Source organism: Centroberyx affinis, unplaced genomic scaffold (assembly GCF_046629955.1).
Source record: "Centroberyx affinis isolate AG114_WGS23_722 - 3 ecotype Tasmania unplaced genomic scaffold, CSIRO-AGI_Caff_v1 ptg000449l_1, whole genome shotgun sequence".
In the NCBI taxonomy this organism is placed as follows: Eukaryota; Metazoa; Chordata; class Actinopteri; order Beryciformes; family Berycidae; genus Centroberyx; species Centroberyx affinis.
In genome coordinates this window covers 158635-186572 of record NW_027279111.1, presented here as the reverse complement: position 1 = coordinate 186572, position 27938 = coordinate 158635, and the positions used below count along the sequence as shown (strand labels likewise).

Genomic DNA, 27938 nt, shown 5'->3' with positions numbered 1-27938 from the left:
TCTGCTTGGTCATCTTGGACTTCCCAGGAATGCAGCACCTCGGTCTCTCCAACACCCAGTAGACACTGGCCCCCCTCTCAGTTACATACACACAGGACTGTCACTTGCCAAGCATTCAGTACTATCCAACAACACAGAGAGAGAGAGAGAGAGAGAGAGAGAGAGAGAGAGAGAGAGAGAGAGAGAGAGAGAGAGAGAGAGAGAGAGAGAGAGAGAGAGAGAGAGAGAGAGAGAGAGAGTGTGTTTTGTGCACTAGAATAATGCATTAGCGCCATCTTCTGACATTAAAATTGCCAATTCCCCTCCCCGTTGCCAGAATGGGAAGGGATTAATGTTTATTCCCTTTAGTCAACCTTGTGAATAAATGCATCTCGTGTAATTTTCTGACATTCTTTTTCCTGTCAACTCTGTCTTACCTGAGTTCTTATGAGTCGACGGCCTTCGAAGAAACTGTTGGACCCATACTGCAAAATACGTTTCGCATACTGTAACTTATGGATATGTTTGGAGATGTGATTCACAAAAGGCCTATACAAAATTTGCCCAAAATATCTGTACATGTAGATGACATTTATTCGAAATATATTTTGAACTGTTGACACAAGTAGCCTGACGTTAAACCACTACATTTCCCACAATGCTCCAAGGAAACTGACAAACTCGAATCGCAAACTGCGCCTGCTCGGACAGCTGCCGTCGGAAAAAATGGCGGCAGTACTACTGCAAATGCTGGAGCGATCCGAGATATCTAAGCTACCAAAAGCAGTACAAAATAAACTCGAGAAGTTTCTTTCGGATCAGCAATATGAAATCGATTCTTTGAAAGCACAGCAGGAGCAATTTAGAGTTGACAGCGGTAAGATATCGCTTGCTATTAAGCCAGTAAGCGAACGCGCGTTAGCTAGCTAGCTAACATAGCCCTGAACAGACTAGTAAATTACTCAGACTAGCTCTAACGTTAATGACTTTGCTTTGGACGTTATTAGCATACCAACCTCCCAATGTGAACTATTTAATCTGTCATTCAACGGCTGTGGTAATTTGGTCAAGATAAGATAACAGGCTAACGTAAACAAGTGTCAGACGAGTAAGTTACTATCTAAGTTAGCTAATGTTAGCTAACTTCAACCAGTGTCAGCCGATGTAATTCTAAATACGTTAGCTAACTTATTCATTTATTTGTTTGTGTTTATTTTATCATTTCCCCTACAGAACAACAGTTCTTCGAGAAAGTGAAACGACTTGAACAATGCCAGGAAGAATTTGTGTCCCAGACTCAGGAACACCATAAACTTAAGGAGCAGTTCTCCAAGCTTGGTGAGAGTGGATTCTTTTCTATTCTGTCATTATACCCATTTTAGCCTGACCCAGCTGGCCAGAACCCCCTAGCTGGATTACTTAAGGATTTGTTCTTTCTTGAAATATCCCCATTAGAGGAGGAACTAAAAGATGTGCGTGAGAAGAACAAGGAATATGAAAATCTGCCAAGGGAGATTGTCATCAGAACAGGTAAGGCAAATAAGAAGGCTCACACATTAATCAATTGCTTTGTTTTAGCTATATTTCTGTTCAGTTCTATTGTGTTTTCATGTGTACTACTACCTATTATAGTACCTACACTGTCAAAAGAAAGCATGTCAGTGTTTTGCAAGAAACACATTTTGTTTGCATTTGTTTACTCAGAATTACTTATTGGGATACTTTCAGACAGGAATGTCCTGGGAAATATAAGATAACTCTGATAACATTTATAGTCGACCAGGAAACAACTGTAAAAGTTAAGAGAGTAGTTTGTCAAGCAGACTGGGGAATGTGGATGTCTGCCCCAACTGCAGATACAGCCAATACAATAAACTTTACTTTTGCAAGCTTTGCAACATTTTACCTACAACTGTTATGATTAAGCTAACACATACTATGTTTTAGACTCTGCTGTCAAAAGCCAAAGAAGAACTGGAGGCAGAAAAGCGAGAGCTGGTTCGAACATTGGAGAGGAGATCCTTGGAAGTGGAGCATTTAAATGGTATGGACAAATTAATTCATATGAAGGAGGCATCTATTAAAACTTGGCTATATACACAGGTTCATTTATAAACAGTTAAACAGACTAACAATTCCTTGGACTTAGCACTTGTCCTGTTTTCTTTCCCCCACCAGATGACTTAAGGCAAATCAATGACAAATTGGTGGATGTGAGCGCCTCCAAGATGGGGCTGCAAATGAAACTAGATGAGCTTGAAGCAGCAGAGGTCAACATAAAGGTCAGCCATACTGAATCATCTGAAAGAACAAATCAGCTGTCAGCAGATTAATTTGATTCCCATGTGTCGTTATTGTGGCTGAACTGTGTGTTGCTTATTATTTTAATTTGATAAAATAGATTTAATGCCTTGCTTTGTAAACATAACACATTGTGAGACAACAGGATTTGAAATTAGTTGCATTGCACTGAACTATACTACGGTGGATTGCGCATCTAGTACAGGGAGAAGCGTATGGAACAGGAGAAGGAGCTGCTGCATGGCCAGACGACTTGGCTGAATGAGGAGCTGAAGGCCAAGAGTGAGGAACTGCTGTCCCTGTCCCGTCAGAAGGGTAATGACATCCTGGAGCTCAAGTGCAGCCTGGAGAACAAGGAGGATGAGGCATGTTTCTTCAGTTTATTTATTTACATATTCATGTACTAGGTAAACTGATCAAGAACTAATTGTGTTAACAACCTGGTAAGGAGTTTGGACTTGTAAAGATGAATGTATGCTTTCATTCAAACCCTTGTCAAAACTACTACTACACAATGTAACCACTTTCTTCAGTGGTGGATGATTGCCGCTATATGCCATGTTAATCTCACAATAGTTTTTTTTTGTGTGTTTGTAATTTCCAGCTGATCAGACTCCAAGACCAAGTAGCCAGTTTGAAGACTTCAAATGGCCATCTTCAGAAGCAGGCTGAAGACACGATCAGCAAACTGAAAGAAGTATGTTGTGTGTGTTGTTTCTTATAGCTTCCCTGAAGTTGCCATTTTGTCTTGGTTTTCACAGGGACAACTAATCTAATTTTTGGCATGTTTATTCTGCAATAAAACGATCAGGGTCACAAAGGACTCAAAATCAACTTGTTATTGTCCTTGTGTAAGTTTAATCATTGAAGTACGGGGAGATCTATGATGTGACTGGATGTTTCCCCATTCCAGGCCAAGGAGCAACAGGCCACCATGGATGAAAAGTTCAGAAATGAGCTGAATGCCAACATTAAGCTGTCCAATTTATACAAGGTTTGTACAGTAAGAAGAATTTTGATCAAGAAATGTACGCCAGTGAAACAGCACTGCCGTACATTTCTCCTCATCTGGAGTGCTGTGGTGATTTAATGGGTACAAGATCTTTCTTTGTTCTGTGGTTTTATTGTCAAGCTTCAAATTCACCATATGAGCAAAACGCTGTGTTATGCACATCATCACTTATTACCTTTGCCAGTAGTTTGCCAACACTAACTCTGATCTTGTGGTTGCAGGGAGCAGCAGCAGACTCTGAGGCGAAGAGTGAAGAGCTGAATCAGGCGGTGGAGGAGCTGCATAAGCTGCTGAAGGATGCTGGAGAAGGTGTGTGGCTACCACAGAACTACCCTTCCCCTTATTAAACAGTTGTCCTTTATTCAGAAACAGAGAGAGAAGGCGTGTTCTTTCCTAGAATCAGCCTTGGACACACAACCCCCCATTCATTTCCAAAAGATATTCCTGTTTTCCTGCTTTTTTGGGTGTTGTCCTGGACTGGTCACATCCGGTTCAAGAGCTTCCCAGTGTAACTCATGCTAAATTTGTGGAGACCACACTACATTGCGTTTTGGACCCCTCTTTTTAGTCTGACTTCTCTGTAGCATAGTTACAAATATTTGGTAAAGTGGATGTGCAGTTTCTTTCTGACCTGTCCTATATGCCCCATAGCTGGTCTGACTTTGTTGAATTATGTTTGTTTATCTTTGTGCTTTTACTGATAAATGCGTCTCCAATTGTTGGGATCACTTAATGACCAATACAACTCTATTTCCTCTCTCCGCCGCAGCAAACAAGGCCCTCGAGGAGAAGCTGCAGGAGATGAATGGTGCCAAAGAAAAGACTGCTGCTGAGCTGAGGGAGAGGATCCAGAGCCTTGAGAAAGAGCTGGACAACGCCAATGAACTACTGTCCGACTCTAAACATAGAGGTCAGTCTAATCTGGGTTTCAGTGTGGAGTAGGGTTGCAAAGGGGTGGAAAATTTCCGGTAAATTTCCGGAAAGTTTCCGGTAAATTTCCATGGGAAGTTAAGCTGGGGAATTTTGGAAATATTCCAAATTGGAAACTTTCCATGGGAATTATGGGAATTTATGGGAATTAACTGGGAATTGGGGGTAATTTAATGGAAAGGTATCATATCCAAGCATAAATATTTGTTTTCTTATAAGCAGACATCCATCCAAAATAATACAATTAAAACAGATTTATTTGTAAGTAGAACTTTATCAAGTGTTAAATATTTTATTGAACAATCAATTCTTTCATTGAAGAACAAAAACATGAATGTTGAGTTAAATATTACTCATCCCCCCGACCCACCCCATTCAAAAATTAATAAAATTGCACAGGAATGCACAGTGCATGTAGGGGGCGTGGTCTCAACAGCCCTGCAGTAAGCAGTGTGCTATGTGTGCATGTGATTGAGGAATAGCAGAGATATTCAACTGTACTTGCATGATATCTGGTTGTTTTAGTCAGGATTATGCTAAAATATATTTTCCCCAACTATATTTAAGTTCCCTATTAAGAGCATACCTTCAATTTAGTAAATTCCTGGTTTATTCCCGTTTATTCCCATAAATTCCCGTTAATTCCCATAAATTCCCGTTAATTCCCATGGAAAGTTTCCAACTTTGAAAATTCCCGGAATTTTGCAACCCTAGTGTGGAGACATATTTCTCTTGAGGTTGCTTCTTTTCCTTGGTTGGTTTTTTCAATTGTCCTGATTGTCCTGAATCACTAAGGACTGGTCTTCATTTGTGGACATTAGCATTTGAAAGGAAATCCACATCCTGATTTTCTTTAATTAAAATTTAGCAGACACCAAGCCTTGTACAGAAGTGTTTTAAATACGTAGAGGATAGCCCTTTGATCTGTGCCCTAATTGTTGTATTTCCAGGCCCTGCCGGTGCGAGCTCGTTGCTGTCAGAGGAGCAAATGACAACAATGTCCCCAACAGCAGCCGCTGTAGCCAAGATAAAACCTGGCATGAAGCTGACTGAGGTATCTACTGCTGAATTTGAATGTCCAAACTGCAGGTTTTCCTCTTACAATCCTTAGAACTTAGAAATGGGTCTGAGGCAGTGGCTTGTTAGAATAATGAGTTTGCTATTGATGGGATGCAGTGGACCACCACAGATGGATTTCCAATTTCACTTGATGTCCCGAAACTTTGAGCCTGTAGTCCAAATTGGGGGTTAGCCTGTGCTTGGTCTTAATTTGCAAGCATCTCACAGTGTAGGAAAAACACCTATAATATGTAAATGTTTGCTGTGTGCGCCCAAACAAACGGTAGATTCCAAAACACTCAGCACAGAGAAGCACAGAGAAATGAGGTGTCAGTGGTAGGAACAGTCCATGTTTATTTGAAGAACAAGCTACAGCGCTTTTAAGGAGCTGCTGGTTCTTTAATAAACATTGGAGAACTGTTGGTGAGCATGATTACCTCCTCTCTGCTTATGATGCCCCTTTGGTGTATCCTACTGTGACCTGAATTGTTCCTTCTAATGTTTTTGGCCAGCTGTATACAGCATATGTGGAGAGCCAGGAGCAGCTGCAGTTGGAGCGCTTGGAGAACAAGCGGGTCAACAAGTACCTGGATGACATAGTGCAGGAAGTGGAAGCCAAGGCCCCCATCCTCAAACGCCAAAGGGACGAGCACGAGCGCATGCAGAAGTCAGTGGCCAGTCTGTCCACCAAGCTGGAGCAGGCTGTCAAGGTGCGTGGATGGGATTATTCAGTCGTCATCATGACTTCAGTTGTTTTATTTATGAGTTTCATGTTTTTCTGTTTTTCCTCCATTATTTCCTTGTTTGTTTGTTCTGTCTTGATCATAAAACGTGTGTGTGTTAGTACATTTTTATGGCACATACAGAATCTTGCAATGTGGTGTTCTTAGTGAAAACAGGTAAAACAATATTGATCAGACAGAACAGCATGTTTGCTTGTTGTAAAGCTTGTCATTAAATAATGTATATATGCATTTAAAAGTACTGAGTAATTTTTATATGTGTCTGTCTGTGTGTTCGTTCCAGGAGGTGCACCGCCTGCAGAAGGAGGCTGATGAGTCTAACAAGCGCTCCTCTGTCCTGGAGAGAGACAACCAGAGGTCTGAATTGCAGTTGGCAGACATGGCCCAACAGGTGGGTTAGCCCTTAACATGCAGTTATCAGGGGTGGTTTTTGGTAACAGATCATGACATGAAAGCAAATTTAAGTGAGTGTTAAATGTTTTTAAAAAGACAATACTGGTGTAGCCAGCTTAAGCTCCTCGGGTCAGGAAGACATCAAGGTATAATTAATCGGCTTCCTCCTGATTCATATTTTATGAGCCATCCTTCCTGCCAGGTGCGCGTACTGCTGATCGAGCTGGAGGAGGCTCGTGGAAACCACGTGGTTCAGGAGGAGGAGGTGAGCTCGGCCGACATCAGCAGCACGTCGGAGGTGATCAGTCAGCACTTGGTGACATTCCGCAGCGTGGAGGAGCTGCAGAAGCAGAACCAGCGCCTCCTGGTGGCCCTCAGGGAGCTCGGCGACACCCAAGAGCAGGAGGAGTTTGAGGCGGTTGGCACAAAGTGAGTTAGGATGTGTGCTGATTTTCTTTTCTTTTTTTAAGCTGCGGCCAGCAACTAGTCTAAATGGGTCCGTTCCAAAAATCTCAAACAGCATCTGCGATTGCTATAACTATAAAGACTCTATGAGCCTGACTGCTGCATCACTTGGTCGGTAGACTAAAATAATAAGTGGTTCAAAATTTCCTGACGGTATTAAAAAGGTGGTTTACTTGAATACGCAGGTAAAACTCTGGTGTGTTTTGCTTGTGATTTGAGGAATTGCCAATTAAGCTAGTCTAAATGAACCTGTGTCCTAGGCGCAGTGAAGTGGAGCAGAGTCTGGAGAAAGCCCAGGCTGAGCTGGAGGCCTTGAGGGAGCAGCGCAGCCAGCAGATACAGATGACTGAGTCCATTGTGAGGCAGAGGGACATGTACCGTGTGCTCCTGGCTCAGGCAACTGGAGTCAGCTTCCCTCAGCAAGGTAACGCAAACAGCTTTTTACTTTGCAAAGAGATGTACAATAGACTTTAGCCAGGGAGATTAGCCAGCGATTTTTCTGTGGCAAGGTTTGTAATATGATGTTTAATCTCCCATTTAAGGGTATGGGAGATTGTGGTGCCCAACTATTTTTTGCATAAGTTTTACCAAACTTTGAGCTTTAGATTGTTCTCATTGCGCACCAGTCAATAAGAGCTTTCCTATGGAGTTTCATGGGTTTTTTTTTAACCCTACCACCTGCTATTGTTTTCCTAATCCCATTCCTGTAATCTATTTTGCACACAACATATACAATACAGTTGATATCGACATCTTCCTTGAATAAGGCTGTGCAGTATGGTGTGTGTGTGGTCTCAGAAATTGCTTTCCCCTCTTCCACATCTTTACCGATTACACCGTTATTATTCTCCCTATTTGGCTGAAGTCCTGGGTTTTTGTCCTCAAGGTACAGCACCCGAGGAGTTCTCCCTGACCTCCACTCCCCGCCGCTCACCAGCAGCCACCCCCACCACAGCAACACCCACTGCACTGGTCTCCATGGCAACAGAGTCTGCTGAGGCATTGGAGGCCAAAGCAGCTCTACGACAGGTGAGCTCCACATTTGTCACACAGCGAGATGCTTATTCAATTTGTTTAAACGTCATTTATTAAAGAGCGTAATATAGTTTGCATACCCCATGCCACATACAGAACAGTGCCTGATGTGCTGCATGAGAATGAAACTGCCTCCAAGTCTTGAGTGTCCTGCGAAGTGCTGACAAGGGTTCAGCTATCCATATTTCTGTCTCATTGCTGAAGAAATGGCAAAACTGTCCCTAGATCAGTATTTATGGACAATGTCACCCACTGTAACTAATGAGCTCACTCAGTGGAATGGTATACACTGTTTGCCACTAGATGGCAGTCTGTTCACACTGACGTGTCCCCGGTTTTTATTTCATCCCGTATTGCAGGGGTTCTTGCACTTTCGTAGGCCACAACCCAATTGGAGTGAATTCAGTGTCACCCTGGACCCCAACTCATTAAAACATTTACAACATGCTAGCACTCATACTACTGGGGACTGACTAGTTACAGATCAGTATTTTTACTCATAGAATAAGAACTGGTACTTCCTTGATATGTAATAGACATGTCTGGTTGCATCTTCAGTTGCAGGAGGTGTTCTCCACTTATAAGAAGGAGCGTGTAGAGAGTGACAAGGTGGTGACGGAGCAGAACGAGAAGCTGCAGGAGCAGCTCTCCGACCTCCGCTCCCAGAATGCCAAGACATCCACCCAGCTGGAGTTTGCCTCTAAGAGGTAAGGGTGAAATCATGACCAGGGATGTTTTTATAGGATGGGAATCATTTTTGGCCAAGCAACTGTGTTGTGTTTTTTAAGAGACCTATTTTCTTACGTCTGTCTTGTCAGTAATTGCACTTGATATTTAAATAGTACCTAGGAGTCTAGGCCATTGACAAAATGCCTTCCATCTCACAATGATGTTAGGTATGAGATGCTGCAGGACAACGTTGAGGGCTACAGGAAAGAGATCGCCTCCCTTAGAGAGAAGGGACAGAAGATGGCCGCTGCCGCCCAGAAGAATGAGCAGACCATCCACACCTTGAATCAGGACCTGAGAGCCGCCCAGGAGAAACTCACCATGGCTGAGGTGTGTGTGTTTGTCTGTGTGCCATCATCTTATCCTTTCCTTTTGCTTTTCTGTTGGCTTAGTTTGTCTCTAAAGTTTGTTTGTGTTCTTATTAGTATAGTATTAGTGTTTCAACACTGAGGTGAATTATAATGGTGCTGGTTTAGATTTTTTTTGGTTTTAGTGCTTTTTATGAGGAATTGCAAAACATTTGGACTTATCTCCTCCTCCCTCTCAGGGTCGCGCTGAGAGCCTGCGTAAGGAGAAAGACATGCTGAAGCTGGTGGAGTCCAGGCTGATTCAGGAGAAAGAGACTGTCTTGAGCCAACAGCGCAGCCAGAACCTGCTGATCACCAACGTCCAGGCCATCCAGGTCATTTGCATTTAAGAGTGTGCTACTCACTGTCACGCACACACACACACACATACTGTACATACACACATACAGCTCAAATCCATACATATCCATATATATTCTTTTTCAGCAAGGTTTTCCTTCTCTTCTGCTTTCATTCATGTACACAGCAAGTTGAAATTAGGGCTGTCCTGAATACAATTTTTTGGGCTTCGGAGCTTCGGTAGTAATCAACAGCGAATATTTGAAGCTTCAAACTGCTTGGCTTTCCATACACGGGTAACAGTTCACCCGACAAAGTTCACACATAGTCACAGTTCCTCCTCACAAAAACACAGCACTGAAAACATACTTAACATACATATAACTTCAATTAATAGCCTGAGAGAGAGAGAGAGATGGTCGAGCGAGCTAGAGAGAGAGAGAGATGGTCGAGCGAGCTAGAAAGAGAGAGAGAGATGGTCGAGCGAGCTAGAAAGTGAATGAAGAGAGGGAGCGGTAGTAGCGAGAAAGCCGGTGAATCAGAGAAATAAAACGTTATTTTCTGCATGTTTCACAGCGGTTACATTCTAAAGCACAGAGAGAGAGAGAGAGCCCCGTATGAATATACCGGTAGCCTACCTTAGAAAAAAGATTTTTTTTTAAAAAGATCAACGGAGAAATGTCTTGCTGCTGCTTCTCCTGAGTTTTGTTCAGCAAATTTGACAACTGACAGCTTGAATTTCACGTCGTACTTTTTTCTCTGTGCCACCATGGCGATCAGCAAATGTGACTGACATTTGAATGCAAGTAAAAAAAAAAAAAGAAACTGCTTCGCAGCGTCAATGGCAACCGGCTTACGGATTACATATAAAATTACATTTAAAAAAACGAATATCCGAATCCCAAAATTGAAAACCGAATACCTACCCAACGAACGAATATCCGAATAGTCGAATATTCGGGTCCAGCCCTAGCTGAAATGTATCCTTACAGTTATGCTACATTCTTTTCAAACTTTTGTAACTTTACTATCCTATTCCAGGCCAGACTACAAAGTGTACAGACACACGCGGTCCAATCATTTTAACTTCTATGTTCCTCTAGGCCACACTAGAGCGCTCAGAGACTGATACCCGTCAGCGTCTGAACAACCAGTTGGAGAAACAGGAGCGGGAGATCTCCCAGCTGCAGAAGAGGCTGGAGCATGAGGTGGAACAGCGCCACCTGCTCAGCAGAAACCAGGAAGTAAGCATCTGCTATCATACAACGGATAGTTTCGTTTCATTTCTGATTGCCTGTTTCACATTCAAAGGTTGTTTATAATGCCTGATAAATGCACACCTTTGATTGCATACCGCTACGTATGTGTAAAAAGGATAATCATACGTATTGCTCGGCAGAGGAATAACATTTTGTTATTTACTTCTTACATTGATTATATGCATTCCTTTTATTACAGTGGTGTGTTACTGCTGTTTTATGAAAAACAATTGGCCACTCAAGTCCATGCTTTACGGTGGTTTTGGTACAGCTATGAGAATTGTAGTTTGTGTGGTACCTTACAGACTGTTGGCTGTCCTAAAATCATTGTAAAGCTTGGTCTTTCATGGCTCTTTGCTTAATCAAAGCATAGACTGATTCATCTCCTTTTTATGTGTCATCCACAGCTGTATGGTCTTTGAGGAACACTTTGATGTGTTTTTTTTCCCTGCCTTTTGTTGAGCCAGGTACCCAGTGGGAGAAATTCAGTCTCTTAACGCTGGGCCTAAGGGTCATGAAAACAGTTTGAGATAAAACTGAACAGCGAATTCATTTGCTCACCTCATATCTCTGTTTTTCTCATTTTGCATACACAGATCCAGCTGATCGATGCTAAGAGGCAGTTGGAGACCCAGGTGGCTTTGCACCAGAAGACCAGGGAGCTGCTGAATGCTGCCCAGCTGGAGGTCAACGCCCTCAGGCTGCAGCAAGGCAGCAGCGAAGCACGTCTCACCCTGAGTTCCCCCTCCACACCCACTGTGGGCTTCAGAGGTGAGCGCACCCACATACAGACAGACAAGTACATAAAATAAAGAGTGCAACACACACACAAAGGAATGCACACAGATACACACTTAAATGCTTAAATGCAAAGTGTTTTCATTGGAGCCCAAGGTTGTCATCAAATCCTATGACCACAAAGTTAGGCAATGCATAGCCTGAAAAGTTTCTAGTCATAGGAAGTCAAATAGTTTATGGGTTATTGTGAAGTCATTGCCTGCATAATTATTTTGCACCAAAATTTACATGCTGCTTTTCTTTTTGGGAAGGAAATAACAGACATGTTAATTCTGAAAATGCTGCACGTGAGAAGCCATGCTCTCATTAGCTGATGTTGTTATAGCGGTTTATATGAAGCAAGACCTAGTAAAAGAGCCAAATTAAATGTCTAAGCAGTGCTCTTTGAAATGTTTGTGGTTTTTATGCATGCACAATTTACAGTGTAATGGTATTTTCATTAGTCGCAGGTTCCATCCTGGTCTCCATCCGCCCTCCCCCCTTTGTTTTCATGCAGTCGATACTAACTGTAGTGTTTTCAAATTGTGCCACTCACAACTCTCCCCTCCCTACCTACAGGCCTCCAGGGTTCAGATCAGGACAGGGAGGACCTGCGTAGCCGTCTGCGGCAGGCTGAGACACGGACTGAAGAGCTGACAGAGAGTCTGATGGCGGCCACCTCCTCTATGGAGCAGTACAGAAGCATGGCCCAGAGCCTGGAGGAGTCCCTGGACAAAGAGAAACAGGTAGGAGGCTGCTATCAGGACACTAGCCCAAACTGCTTATCAGTATACCTCAGCAATCACAAAAAGTTGAAGATGAAAAAAACTATATATACTCCATTGAGCCTATGAAGTATTACACATGAAGGAGGCAGAAGTACAGTTCATACATACATTTATAAATTTAAGGTTCTGGTTTGCTGACAGACAATATTCAACACAAAAAAGATAGTCGGCACGACCCTTGGCCCTTCATTATTATGCAAATTTTCATAAAACAGACAATAACTTGTAATTTTGAATTCTTGCATTGTTGTGCAAGGCATAATCAGTCTTAGATTATTGTCTAGATATCAATAAAGACTATCAGCCTCTTTTTTACCACTGTTTTTGGCTTTCTTGTCCTCATCCTGTTTTCCTCTGGTCCGTGTGCAGGTGACGGAGCAGGTGCGCTCCTCCATCGAGGCCCGTGTGAAGGAGACTGAGGAGCAGCACCGGCAGCTGGAGGGGAAGCTTCTGGAAGCAGAGAAGGAGAGGCAAGAGATGCAGGAGGAGAAGAGGCGAGCACTGGCCTCTATGGAGGAGCAGGTATACCAAAATAGCAAATGATAAAGCAAGAAGTTCACATCATGAATCAGATTGTTGCTGTAAACTTTTCTAAAAAAAAATGGGCAGAACAGTTTATTTGTATGAAACACAGGAGTGCAATTTTCTTCCTAACTTATCACATTTGGCTTTCTGAGCATTTTCTTGGTATTTACTTTTGGTCTCCATTATATAAGTAAGTATGCTGAAAACTAGTGCATTTTCATTTGTTGTGTGTGTAGATGAGCGAGCTCAGAAGGAGTCTGAGCAGTGCCCAGGCAGACCACCAGGAGGCGCTGCAGAGAGTGGCAGTAGCTGCAGCCCAGCAGCAGCAGGCTGTACAGGACAGCCAGGAGCAGGTTATACACTATTGTGTTTCAGGGCAACATGACTAGAATTAGTACTGAAACAAATAGTCAATTGATAGAATATTAATCAATTAGAATTTTTATAATCAATTAATCGTTTTAGATACTTTGTGGATTTTTTTTGGCTGCTGGTCAGACTAAGCAAGCAATTTTAAGACAATATTTTGGGCTCTGGTAACCTGTGATAGGCATTTGTCATTATTTTTTACATTTTATTGACTAAATGATTTAATGAAAAAATAATAAATTAATCGATAATGAAAATAATGGTTAGTTGCAGCCCTAACTACAATCATACTACAGTCACAATTCTTCAAGTTCAAGTTGCTGGATATACTTCATTTAAAAAAAAAATTTGCAACCTCTTTATTAAGTAAGATTAATTATGGTGATTTTGCTCCGGGCTGCAAAGACATATGTTAAATGTCCTTATCCCATTCCCCAGGCTAAGCTGGCAGCTGAGGCGCAAGATAAGTATGAGCGGGAGATGATGCTGCACGCAGCGGACGTGGAGGCCCTCCAGGCTGCCAAGGCTCAGGCTCTGCAGGCCGTCGAGCTCAGACACCAGCTGGAGGAGCGGGCCCAGAGGGTCAGCGCTCAGCTGCTGGAGGCCAGAGTCTCCTGGGAGGAGCAGGAAAAGATCCTCAAGGTTGATAGTAGAGATGACTAGATAGAAGGATAGGTGACAGACAGAATCAGAGAAATATAGAAAAAAAATCTTTCATGTCAATTTCAGAATGGAGATAGTGTGTTGTTGGTGATCTGACACTCAAGGTTTTCTGGTCTTCATTGTTTTCTTTTCAAAATGATCAGTGAATGTCAGCGACAGGTTAGCATCTTGTGCAGATGGTTAAGTTAGGAGAAAGTTTTATTGTCATGTAGATACTTTGTATTTGACATTTAGATACTTGTTGGACAGATGTAGTCGAGAACAACAAAACAAATTTAAACCCTGGGTAACTTCATATTTCAGTGTATACAACTCAGAGTAGTCATGCCCCTTTGCCAAGACAGTTGTGTTTTGAATCATAAATTTCTTTCCTTATCTTTCAGGAGGAGATGTCCAAGGTGGGGAGCCGCAGTGAGGAGTTGCAGAGGCAGAATACCCTCCTCCACGAGCAAATCCAGGCGATGAGCAGCAAGATGGCTGCCAATCTGCAACGCGCTGCCAGTGAGAGCCCTATGAACATCTCCCTCACTGAGGAGGGCAAATCTCAAGACCAAGTCCTCGAGATACTCAGGTGAAACATGTTAGCCTTCATTTTCTATCGAATCTCACACAAACAAAACACCCACGCACAAAATAAAACATACATAGGCACAAATGTCTCCTGCCTGTCCTTCCATGTTCTCCCTCTCTATTTTTGACATCCTATCCATCCTCCATCCCAGGTTTGTGCGTCGGGAGAAGGAGATTGCAGAGTCTCGATTCGAGGTGGCCCAAGGGGAGAGCTTGCGTCACCGTCTGAGGGTGGAGCACCTGGAACGAGAGCTGAAGGAGGTGCAGGACAGCTTGAGCGCCGCGAGGGAGAGGATGCAGGTCAGTTTTCTAACCAATAGGCCACCCTGGCGCCCATAAAAATGAAAAAATATGATAAAATACACAAAGAAAAAACAAAAAAAAATCAGTCTAACCTGGCCACTAGGACTCAAACTGCAGCACATGGTAGAGATGCAGTATGTGAATGATAGTCCTGTACTGATCTGTTGACCTCTGCTGCCTGACCCAGGTGACGGCCAAGACCCTTGCTCAGCACGACGAGCTGATGAAGAAGACAGAAACCATGAGCATCCTGATGGAGACCAACAAGATGCTGAGAGAAGAGAAGGACAGGGTGGAGCAAGAACTGCAGCAAACCCAGGCTAAGGTATCAGTTTGAATCCAGCTTTGAAATGATTGTTGAGAAAGTGGGTGTGCAGTACTATAATAGGTTATACTCTATCGTGCCCAGTGAAAGGATATACTCTATATACTTGTGTACATCTTTGACTACTTTGTCTACTTAATTATCCTTGTATTGCTTGCATATAATTAAAGGTTTGGGAATTACTCCTCAGTGAATAACTTAAGGGCTGAAGGTCTAGCATTGACATTTTAACATTGGTTTTACTGATTAATTGAATTTGCTGGGTCTTGGCTTTCCTTCTGTGTGTTTCAGGTGCGTAAGCTGGAGTCGGACATCATGCCGATGCAGCAGGCTAACTCTGAGTTGAGTGAGAAGAGCGGCATGCTGCAGGCTGAGAAGAAGATTCTGGAGGAGGAAATCAAGCGCTGGAAGGCTCGGACACAGGTCTGTGAAACAGCCAGACACTAATTTACCATATAATGCTGCTTATAAGAAAAAAATGTGCAACATCTGTAACTGGATGATAAAATTCACAAATCAGCTACTCCTCCATTTAATCTTGTGTTAAGAGAAGAAATAATTAGGCAGCTTTTTAATTTTAATTTCTAATAGTGTGGCAATATTGTAACATTAACCCAATGTAAAATATCATATTGCCTAGCTGAGCATATATTCACACCCCAGCAATTAAAGAATTTGATTTTTTTTGTAAAAAAGAATATATATACAGTATATGTCCGGTTTCAGCATTACCAATCCTTTTCCAAATTTGTGTACTGTTAGTCACCCTGTACTTTAGTCACCCTGTACTCTGATGATTTGTCGTTGATGTTGTCTAAGATGGGTCAGAAGTTTCAGTGCACTGAGTTTGTTGCTCATGTTTCTCCAGCATTTGGTGAGCCAGCAGAAAGATTCAGATCCAGAGGAGTACAAGCGTCTGCACTCTGAGAAGGAGGCGCACCTCAAACGTATCCAGCAGCTCACTGAGGAGAACGCCAGACTTAAAGTAGAGGTGGCCAGGTGAGGGATGGCTAATGGCTCAACTGTTGAATTGTAATTGAGAGTGACACACAGAACCAGCCTATTCCTATGTGTGATATGGGCAAACTGTTAAAACAGGTCTGTTAATTGATGTGATAAAATTTTTACCTGATTTTTGACTGATGAACATTGGTTTAATTTTTTTGCTTTCTCTCCCTCACTATCCCCCTCTCTTTCCCACCCGCTACCACTTTCCCTCCCTTATTACTTCCACATTACTACACCAATTTTCTTTCTCCCTCTCCCATCATTCATTCTCCCAATCTCTTAATTTCTCTCCATAGGAGTGGTGGTTCAGTGACTTCCCTGCAGTGTCAGGTACAGAGCCTGCGTGAGAATACCAATAAGATAACTGAGGAGAGAAATTCCCTAAAGAGGGACGTAGAGGTCAAGAATCAGGAACTCCAGGAGAAGATGCGTACCATCACCCAGGTCAAGAAGATTGGACGCCGCTACAAGACGCAATACGATGAGCTCAAGGTGGAACATGACAAGGTGAGAGAAAAGGGAACGGATCGTCTCTGCGTGCATTACACACAAGTCCCCCTCAAATGCAAGGTGGAAGTAATCAGATCCATTATGAACAGTCGACCGGCCACTACTCTTGTGTTGGTTTGACCCAACGCTAATATGTCATACTGTGTTTCCTCCAGCTGGTAGCTGAGGCAGCGGCAGGCCCATCACTGGAACAGGAGGCTCGTCAAGCCTCAGTCCAGGAACTGCAGAGCCTGAGAGATTCCCTGGGCCAGGCTGAAACCAGAACCAGAGAGCTGGAGGGACAGCTGGAGAACCTCAATAAGGTCAGACACATGATTTTGTTTTTTGGTCGCAGCGGGTCTCTTCCAAACTATCCACCTTGCGTGTTGGACATGTTATCCCCTTTGTTACTTCATGTTAGCTGACTAACTCTAATGATAGCTTGCAAGTTGTTGTCAAACTTTGTGTTTCATAGCAACAAGCTGTGCTTGCTAGCAACACTCACAGTTGCACTTTGCATTTGAGCATGAGAAAAAAGCTCCCTGTGTAATCCTGACCTCATTGGGCTTTTTTTGCTCAGTTGCTCTCTTGAGTTGAATATCTTATTGTCCTTTATCTAAGGGTGACATATAAAAAGAGATTCCCAACAGAAACTGACCCCACAAAGTGAAAACAATTTAATATCAAGTCTGACTCAGAACTAGGGAGGGACAGCTGGTCAACCTCGGAGTCAACAAAATGTTAAGACTGTGGAGACTGTGTGTTAAGACCTGGGTGGAGTAGAGTAGATGGAGAACCGCATGAGAAAGCTTTCCATAGTCTTACATATTTTTTGTATGTATAAAATCTGTTGTTGCTGGTTGAAAACAAATGATGTATGGTGATATATATATATATATATATATATATATATATATATATATATATATATATATATATATATATATATATATCACCTCAACAAGTGAACCAAAAAAAATGTTGTTTATTAATCTTTAGCTAAACATTCAGCTCAGGTTTGCATTGATCCCATTCCACCCAATCAGTATGCTTGCTTTTTCTGCCTACATTCATTGATACCGTGTCCTCCTGGCCTTCCCTAGGTGGTTGGGGAGCGTGAGGCTGAGGTGCGCAGCGCCCAGGAACTGTCATCCAGGCTGCAGGCGGACCTGGCCAGGCTGAGGCAGGAGCTGCAGGACAAAGCTTCGCAGGAGGACACGCTGAGACAGCAGATGGCCGACAAGGAGGAGAAGACGAGGAAGGCCTTCGTGGGCGCCAAGCAGAAGATCAACCAGCTCATGGGTGAGAGGACAGGGTTTCTGGGGCAAGGTGTCCCTGATATTCCACCAATGCATTTAAAACAAGAGTTAGATAACCGACCATATCTACTTTGAGCATCCGTTTTGTTATGACCTGAAAAAAAGAACTGATTCCTGACCAGCATCACTATACGAGAAGTTTTAAGAAATTCCGTTCATTGTGTTAAGACCCACTTAATTCTTTAAATATGATTGATGTGCATTATTATCATAAAATGCATAGTTCCAGTCCTCAGTTCTGATTGGCTGAGTCATGTTTGATGTTGTAAAATACCTGATAAAAGCACATCTGTGAGTGCATGGCTAATGAGCAAACACTTGGTGTAGCTAGAGTTTAAGATTCATGTTGATTGATAGATGAATAACATTTGATTATTATATGTATTTAATTATTACTGGTTAAAAGATTTATGAAACATTTACACGCCATTTTTTTTTGTCTTTGCAATGGCGTGACAGCAGTTTTATATAAAATCCACTTTGCACATGCTTAACAATGCCTCCTAGCTGTTGTAAAATCACTGTAAAGCAAGACCTGTCATGGCTTATGTCCTGTTTTTCCCAATTGTTTTATTGCTTGTTTGTTTTATTCTAATCACAGTCCTCAATCATTTTTGTCCAGCCAACAAAGACCAGCTGCAGAAGGAGAACGAGGAGCTGAAGCAGCAGCGTGAGGAACTTGATGTGCGAGTGAGTGCACTCAAGTCCCAGTACGAGGGCCGTCTGAGCCGGCAGGAGAGGGAGCTCAGAGACCTGCGAGGCCAGCAGGAGAGACAGGAGCAGAGAGATGAGCCCCCTGAGGCAGGACCTAGCAAGGTGAGCTACCTGGTACAGCCTGGTTTTCACAGCCAGGATATGGGAAGCAGTGGTATGTTTAACTTTCCTTTAAAGTGTACATAGGATGCTCCATCAACTATAGCCAAAAGTTAAATCCTAACAAAACGACTGAAATCATAACAAAATGACTGTCAACACACTGTATTTTCAACGTGAGCGGGAAATACATGACACAACACGTGATGTTAATTGGTTTTGTTTTGAGTAGGCGGTGCAGTGGCCTTTATACAGGGGTATTCCTCGGCTGTGGTTACTACTTTTTCTTTTACAAGTAACTGTAAAACTACCAATATAAAACAGATAATTCCCATCCTGAGTTCTGCTTGGCTGAGTCATTTTGGAAACCACTGTAAAATACCCAGTAAATCCGCACCTGTGACCACACAACAGTTAATTTATATATTTGTGCACAAATGAAAAACAATGTGTCATGTGGCAACCACATTGTTCAGCTGCTGTTCAAGAACAGTATCACTACCTGGAAGAATACCATTGAATTATCATTATTATTATTGAATCATTATTTAATTATAATTGATTATAAATCAAAGATTTTATAAACATTTACATTTTTTTATTATTTAATACAATTGTGCATCATTGCCAATTTTGTAAAAGCAATGAACCATTATCACTGTAAAGCATGGCCTCTCAATCTAACCTCTTAATTCTATGGTCTGAGCAAGGGATTATAAATAGTGTTCTGTTTTTCGTTTTCAACCAAAGCAAAAGACCCTAGGACTATCTGTAGTTGGTCCCGCCACTACTTCTACTACTACTAGTACTACTACTGCACGAGCAGTTGAATCGTCGTCACGCTTCCATTTGTCCCTCTCTCCCAATGTTAGACCCAGGAGCAGCAGAGGAGCACAGAGCAGAGACAGATCAGCCTGAAGACTACACCAGCTGCAGACAGGGGCAGGTATGATGCACTCAGTTATATTATTTATCATTCATAAGTTTACACACTTAAACGCACAGTGGGGGTATAGAAGTAAACAGACTCTACTTCCTTCTATAGTTATACTATGCCCTGTACATATTTGATATTTGGTACACTTGCTTGCTCTGTCTATTCTGACCATATTAAATGGTCATTTGCACCGGAAAAGTCATCATTCATGCCCTGATTTTTGTTTCTCTTAGTGCCAGTACCTCTGAGCCCCCAACTGCCAACATTAAGCCAACGCCTCTCGTGGCTACTGGCAGCAAGCAGCCTGTCAACCCGGGGAACAAGCCCACTCCAAGGGCAAGCATCAGGCCCATGATCACCCCAGCCCCCGTACCCACCCCGACACCCACCGCTACTGTCATGCCCACCACACAGGTGGAGACCCAGGAAGGTAAATCTGATGAGATGGGAAACCAGTCGGCCAAAGGAGAATTGGCCCTTTAGATGAGTGTCAAGTCACAAAAGCTGTGCTAGTAAATTCTCACTTGATAAATGCAAACCTTTTCCAGTCATGCGTATAGAGGGATGTTTTTTGGGGCACAGGTGGCTCACTTTTTTCTAACTTTAATTGAGTCTGCATGAGCTGAAACACTTTCCCACTCACTCTTACCCCTCTGCAGCCATGCAGTCTACCGAAGGTCCGCCAGTGGAGCATGTGACTGTGTACGGTAGTGCCAGCGGCTCTGTGCGCTCTACCAGCCCCAACGTCCAGACCACTTTAGCAAGCCCCATGCTGACGGTGCAGCAGACCCAGACTCAGGCCACCGCGTTTGTCCAGCCAACGCAGCAACAGAGCCAGCCCCATGCAGAGCCAGCCAGTCAGGAGCCACCACCCGTGGTGATGGAGGCAGCACCTAGCTCGCAGGTGGAGAGGCCTTCCACCTCAGCTATGTTTGGGACTGGTGAGAGAGTGTATTTTTTTGAAAGTTGGGGAAAATTAAAGGTTTATATGAAATATTATACATTTCAATATAGTTTTATTTAGAGAAAATATTCGGCCAGGAGCAGTACAGTTTAAAAAGAGATACTTGATGATCGTGTTAAATACCATCAATGTTACAGGCATTAGTACAGATTATAATGGATTCTTGATTTTGGATTTGCACTACAGACTCCTGTTTTACATATCTTTGAAAGATCAATTTCCATGTTTATACCGCAACTTAAATGTCAAATTTGTGTCAAGCAGGTGGGGAAAAAATCCAATCAAAACACCATTTTATGTACTGGCTACTTCAGTTTGAAAAACACTTTGGGTGCAATCCCACATTGCTCTTCTATCTGTCCAGTATGAACACATACTTTATGTCTGAGAAAACTGTACATAACTATCAGAGAAGATAATCTTGCCTAACCCTGTGCCCCATCTCCAGTTTCAGCGACACCAGGAACCTCCACTATGTCCAAGAGGCCTCGCGAGGAGGAGGACAGCACCACCATGGTCATTGACACAGATACAACCCAGGACGACTCCTCCGAACCCCCAATCCCCAAGAAGTTACGCATCATCCAGAGGGTCGGCCCTGAGGTGAGAGGGAAAAAAAACACTGTACTCAGTGTGTTAACGTTACACTGAAAAATAATCAAGTGTTTTCATTGTTCCCAATGATCTGAAGATTGTTAATGCAGTTCGGTGAGTGTTCAGTGTTGTGTGTTGTCCTCTCAGGAGGAGGTGCTGGCTGAGGACAGCACTGAGGCAGAGGGAGTGGTGCCAACAGACGCTCAAGAAAGTCTAGAAGCCAGCCAGGTAAGCCATAGTCCATTTATTATTATTAACCAAGGTTATATTCTATTATTACAGGACTATATTACCTAAATAGATCGCAATCTGTCCTTTGAAAATCAGTTCTTTCATATCTTTTGGCTTTGTCTGTTAAAGGTGCTACGTGTAGCATTTTCAAACACCAATATATCAATATTAGATCAATTGTGATACTTTTAGTATAATTACCACACACAATGTAAAATGCAATGTAGATGCTGGTAGATCTTTTTGGCGATGGTCTCATTTGTTTACAGTAATTATACTGATGTCTCAAAATTAATGTGATAATGATTTACTGATGTTAAAATGCTACACGTAGCACCTTTTCATTCATGAATTATTGACAAATGCAGTTGAAGCTGCAAAGATGTGGAAATATTGATAGGAAATATGAAGAATGCATGTTATACGTGCTTTCCATTGGTCCTGCAGGGAGAGGAGTTTCCCGTGCTGGAGGAGAGCGACGAGGGGGGACCCTCCCAGTCTGTCACCATGGAGCTAGAGGTCACCCTGGCCCACACCGACACCCCTGACCAGCCGCAGCAGGACGTCATCGTCATAGTAACGGACACAGAGAGCGAGGACGACCAGGAAGAGGAAGAAGAGGATGAGGAGGAAGAAGAGCAGGTAGGGATTTCTTGGGAGCAGTCGAGGCGAATATCATAACAGAATCTCCTTAAAAAATAGAATTATTCTACAGTTGTATATAACTACACAATTTTATTTGACATCAGCCAGATTAAGGAGAGTATCTTACAAGGCAACGTGAATTAGACATCAGTGTGTGTCAGTTTCTCTTTTGTTGTTGTTTGTTGTTTTCTTGCCGCTACTGATTTGACCACTGCTCAACACAGGACTATGATGAGGAGGATGAAGAGGAAGATGAAGATGAGGAGGAGGAGGATGAAGAAGATGAGGATGAGGACGATGGAGGGATGGGGGAGGAAGGAGAGGACAGTAACGAGGGCAGCGGAGACGGAAACGAGGTTTACGAGGGAGACGATACAGAGGTTCGGTTACCATATGCACACACACACACACACACACACACACACACACACACACACACACACACACACACACACACACACACACACACACACACACACACACACACAGTTACAACTCTGACCTACACACTCCCTCATCCGGAACACTATCATTTCCAGTATTCCACGATAATTCCTCCCACCCACCCACTCAGTTACACACTGTCACACACCCTTCTCTGCCCACCGACTCAGTTTTTCCACACTCTCATTCTCGCGTTTTACCCCTGTGTCGTAACTATGTCTGTCTGTGTACAAACTGTGTGTGACTTTAGTTGTTTACCTTTTGCCCTAGTCTTGTGCGCGCATGCACATGTCCAGTTGGATGAGTCGGTGTCTGAGAAGGGAAAGTAAACCGACCTTATTTGTAATCTGCGGTGTCTGAAGATGGGTCAGAGTGGAGAATCCTCAACCCGCTGTCCAGTGCTTTTGTTTAGTTTGGAAGTATGCAGGCCTAAATTTAACCATAAATTTTAGTTTAACACATTAAATATTTGAACTCTGCTTTTTGGAGGGACTTGTTGGGATCTGAAAGATACTTGAAGGAAAAGGCACACACCAACTGACAGGATGATTAAAGTTTGTTACCGTTGAACAGAACATATTGGTGTCAGCTCTGCCTCTCCAAGACTGGACTGGTAGAGACAAAGTTTTATACACATGAGAGCTTTGTTAAAGTGTTGGAGTTAAAAAAAACAACTAAAAAAAACAGTGAATTCTGTACGATCTTCATCTGATGATAGACCGAAAGCTCAGCCAATAAATGTGAAACCTGCATTGATTTAAGTGTACAGATGTTCCTTTTTGAAAAGTTAATTACATGCCTTTTTCTCATTGGTGTTTGTTAATCGATTGGACTGTTATTTTCTTGCTCTGAACTACGGAAGTATACGAGAGGCTGCTATTTAAGGGGAATTTAGGAACACTTTATGAACTCTGAAGGGCATCTTTGTTCTCTGTAGGGAGAAAATGAATCATAATCTGTATGTGGTGCTCCGCCAGTATAGCCTGGCAGCCATCGTGTGTGGGAACCGTCCCGTAACTTGTCTCCCATTTTGCCCCCCGCTCCTCTGTTTTTCTTTATTTCTCACCTTCACTTTCCTCTTTCTTCTCTCATTTACTTTCTGTTTTTCCATCGTTCCCTTTAAAATTTTCCTTTGCTTCCTTTCTCTTACCACCCCCTTCTCTTTTATTCTGTCTCTTTTTTTTCCCCAACCTTCATCCTTTCTCAGGGGGCTGATGTCACAGACCCAGGCACTGAGACAGAGGAGAGTTTGGGGGCGTCTGACTCCACCCAACGGCCGGCTGACTCCCAGACACCCAGCTGTAAGATCCAGGAAACCCTGAGAAACACATATGCATCCACCCCAAACTCTCCACATGCACTCACAGTCGTCCCGCCATCCAGTTAGTTATCTGACCACTTCACGATGACTGAGGAAGCTGTAATATGTTGTTGTCTGTCTGAAGGGAAGAGTAGCAGATCCGTTGGTCAAACAGAGTTCATTTTCATCTAGGGCACATGAAGGTTACCTTTATTTTGAAATAGTAAGGGTTTCTTAAAGTTTGTTTGGCTAACATCCAAACTGAGTAAATTAGACGGGCCTGGGCCCCAGACTCATAAGAACATACGTTGCTGTTTCCATGTGGGGACCAACCAGATATAGGGCCTGTGATCCAACGGTGCTGAACCTTAGTTTAACAGACACTGCTACAGAGAATGGATTGATTGATTTAATTTGACAGATTTTAAAATACACACATGGTTGATAGCCCTTAGGCCACAACCACACATATATAGTAAAATTGTCGAGGAATTTAGCACACAGTAAAGTCAAAACTACTTATTTCCATTGTGGTCCTCGTTGTGTAAAGCAAGGTCTGACTACATGAATCACAACATAGAGAGGAAAAAACATTGTACATTAGGCCTATATACAGTACATTCAAAGAACACAATAATGATTTTCTGATGGTCTCTCAGAAACTCAGCAGCCACCCCTTCGCAGCTCTTTTAAAAGAAAAATAGACCTCTGCTCATTTGCAAATTTCTACTCCTTTTTCAGTCGAGGGCACGGTGGAGGCCTTCAACACAGAACGACCTATCACGAGCTCCAGTTCACGCATGCCCCAGTCGCCACGGAGACCAGCGCACCAGCTGCCCTCCCGCCTGAACACCCACCCACCCCCAACGCTAGAACTGGGGCCACCCGCTCAGGTTCAGGTATGAAGGAAAGGGAAAAGAGCTTCACCCCTGTGAACCCGTAGCCTGTCCTTTTTGTAGGGAAAGTTGACCACTAAATGCAATCATGAAACAAGTTTTACTTGTGTGTTGCTAACAAGCATTGTTTAAATGTGTAATCTTACAGCGTATCCCCATTCGTCGCCAGTCAGTGAACAGAGTCCCTCAGCTTACACCTGGGATGGCCAGCAGTGCTGTAAGTCCCATCAATAACCAGAGAACATGAGGAAGAGATTATGATTATTCGAGTTATTCTAATATATATATATAAATCTCAATGGAGCTCTTAAACTTCTACTCTCTGCGCATGTCTTTCTCTGCAGCAGCACTGCTTTGATGATGACGACAGGATGGTCCCCAGCACTCCCACTCTGGTAGTACCGCACCGCTCTGATGGTTTTGACCAGGCCATCCAGTAAGTCGCACACATGTGCTAATATGTCAGGAAGTCCGAAACTAATCCAAAATTCATATTTTGTACAGAGGTATCTGTCCCAAACCTTTCCGGTACTCTACTACAAAAAAAATAAACTAACATGACTGTTACTGGTAGTACATCACCCTGTAGTCTGTAGTAGCATTCTATGTGATTCCTCTCTGTTTGTGTGTGCCAGTTCCCCCCAAGTGGCCGGTGTGCCCCGCTTCAGGTTTGGCACTCCAGAGGACATGCCGCAGACCAGCTCCTCCTCCCACTCTGACCTGGGACAGCTCGCGTCCCAAGGAGGTACTCCACTACCACATGATTTCCCCAGGATATTTTCTTGACATTGCATGAAAGGCCTGTGAAATGTGTTTAGACCATGTGACACAAAAGATCTCTTTTGAAAATAACACTAAGAGCCCTTCAGCTGGGAAGGAGTCTCTCTAAGCACAGTGAACCGCCCCACCAAATTTCATGATAGAGGAAACTGCACCACACCCCGGCATGATTCTCTATCCCCTTCTGCTATGCCACCCTTGTCCTTTCATTGCTGTTACTCAATGTGTTTTTGGTGCATTTATATTGTTCATAGATTGTTTGCTTTTTTCACATAATGAGAAGGTTTTTTTTGTAAATTATAATCATAAAGCACTGTGTGTGTCTGTAGGTCTGGGGATGTATGAAAGCCCTCTGTTCCTAGCAGCTCATGAAGAAGAGTCTGGTGGGCGCAGCGTTCCCACCACACCGCTACAAGTGGCAGCACCAGGTAACTATTCATGTCCGGTAAATATTCATGTCAGGTTCTCAAGAAACCCATCTTGTTTATCAGTAACTCTTCAGCCCATTCCAAAAAATACTTGACAATGTGTTATCACTGAGATATGAACGTAGTTTAATAGTTTAATCTTGCATTCATGTCTGTCTCCCCCAGTAACGATCTTCTCCGAGGTTCTCCCCGACGGAACAGATCACGCCTCCCAGTCGGTTCCCATGGTGAGCACGTCCACACCAGGCCTGGTTGTACCAGGAGGACCCGGCACGGGAGAGGAAAGAGACGACGTCTTCCTGGAGCCAGACACCGACAGGTCAGATACACTCATCTCTACTGTTTTATTTCAATCTTTCAATAGCTTTTTATCATATCTTTGGTATTCAAACCCGTAGCCTTCCAGTCAACACGCTCACTTCCCTGCCTTGCAACTACAGTTCAGTATTTGTTTACACATGAAGTTCAAGGCTGATCTGAAATGTTTGTTTATTCACTGAAAATTCATAAACTCCTTTCCACCCTCAATATTGATAGTTGAATCAAATATGAAAGTTCAATGCCGCACTACTCACTCTAAAATTCATCAGGTTTATATTAAAGTGCATCTTGAGATTTGGTCATTTGAAACCTGCAAAACCTCCATGGCTACATCATTTGTTCAGACTTTCATATCTATTTTGACACTTTGTGTCTGTGTGTTTGTTCCAGGCCCAGTGGGGAAGTGTCAGTGGACCCTGTGGTGTCCCAGGGGGATTTGGAGGAGCCTAGCCAGCCATCAGACGAGGCCAGCCTCCCCTCCACCAGCCAGGAACCCTCCTCCAGCTCTGCAGGTACAGTATAGCCTCATAGCTGAGCAGCTCCCAGCTGTGAATGTGTGCAAATGTATTAAAGCAAACCAGATCTTGTTCATCATCATGTCGAGTCCCCTGGGGCAACTCAGGCTCTTGAGATGACACCTCTCCACACATCCCGGTCCAGCATGCCAGAGCACAGTTCATCAGCGCTGGCTTAGCCAGTGTCCTTCTTCAACACGTATAAATCAGATCTTGTTAAAGTCTTAATCCGAGTGGGTCCACTTATTTAGTCTGTCTAAATATCTATCAGTATTACACAATTTCTTTTTTTTTTAATCTTTGTTAGTGTCCAGTTTTGATTACCATGTTGTGTCTTTCTAGATACAAGCAGCGGTCCACCCAAACCCTCTAGACCCGGGTCCAGCAGACAGATACAGCGCTGGTCAGAAAACCGCAGCGGCCGCATCAAGAGAGGAGGTAACCTTCTAAAACACACACAAGGGATTCTCCCATTGGGTGTTTATTGAGCTAACACCGATCACCTGTATTTCAATTAGAAGAAATGGACAATATGACATTTTTTTTATATTATCTTAATGTTTCAGACTTGAAAAAAATTGCTTTAAAAAATGTTTTCTTCCACTAGATACCCCTTTCCATGTTGTGTAGTTAAAAAGAGACTACTAAATGATGATTTATAAATCTCTTTACTAACTAGTAGTGAATGTTCTGTCAGGTGCAGATGAATTGCAATACAACATACTGCTTGGCAGCTATCATATGATGCACACAGCTCACATTTTCTGCTTCACAAAAGTTTATTGGAGTAGCTGAGTAAAGCTTTTTACTGATATTGACAAACACTCACACCCCGTCTCTGTTGATGCACTCTCACATTCTGGCAAAACATTTTCTCTAATTTTGATTACACAGAGCATAGCACTTAATACATGTCAGTGTATTATAATTGAGTTTTAATGTTGGAAAAAAATAACAATACACAAACTTAATCTAATATTAACCTTTCCATACATTAATTGCATTGCATATTTTATACAGGCACTGTACATAAGTTTTTACATCAGTGTAGCAGGCTTTGTGTAACAGATATTTTATTTTGCAGGGCAGGCATTTCCTTCTCGAGGTATCCATGGGAGACGATTCGCCAGATGAAGCACTCATCTAACATTTCAATCATGATTGGAGATCTTGACATCATTCCTGACGACAATATTTTAAAATCTCTGTGTTCAGATTCTCTTTCTGGTTTTGATTGTGTTCACTTGTTCTAAAGCCTGTTTTTTTTGTACTTGGAAAGTACCGTTGTAAAGCACAGTCCATGCTGAATCAATGTGTTTTATTAAGAAACGTAATAAAGTTTAAAACTACAAGTAGAGCTTGTACGTGTGAGACGATGTGTT

The 27938-nt window shown here is 42.9% G+C and overlaps 1 protein-coding gene across 1 annotated transcript; it reads left to right on the top strand.

The window, feature by feature from the left end:
• Positions 1–705: 705 nt before the first annotated feature.
• tprb (translocated promoter region b, nuclear basket protein) lies at positions 706–27916 on the top strand. Its single transcript, XM_071517027.1, is given in 51 exon segments — positions 706–856; positions 1213–1317; positions 1435–1496; positions 1906–2023; positions 2158–2261; positions 2481–2645; positions 2885–2977; positions 3194–3274; positions 3514–3601; positions 4062–4206; positions 5189–5276; positions 5794–5991; positions 6308–6415; positions 6620–6846; positions 7143–7306; positions 7769–7911; positions 8476–8624; positions 8814–8976; positions 9194–9328; positions 10397–10537; positions 11149–11323; positions 11909–12075; positions 12487–12639; positions 12879–12995; positions 13450–13653; positions 14058–14245; positions 14397–14544; positions 14735–14872; positions 15164–15295; positions 15741–15871; positions 16177–16409; positions 16562–16692; positions 17473–17671; positions 18311–18504; positions 19386–19447; positions 19672–19868; positions 20098–20379; positions 20851–21005; positions 21144–21224; positions 21675–21869; positions 22097–22252; positions 23524–23617; positions 24358–24509; positions 24661–24729; positions 24857–24948; positions 25148–25257; positions 25622–25720; positions 25886–26039; positions 26432–26553; positions 26899–26994; positions 27641–27916. Coding segments are annotated over 51 exon segments (7104 nt in total). The 3' UTR covers positions 27691–27916.
• The last annotated feature ends 22 nt before the right edge of the window (positions 27917–27938 follow it).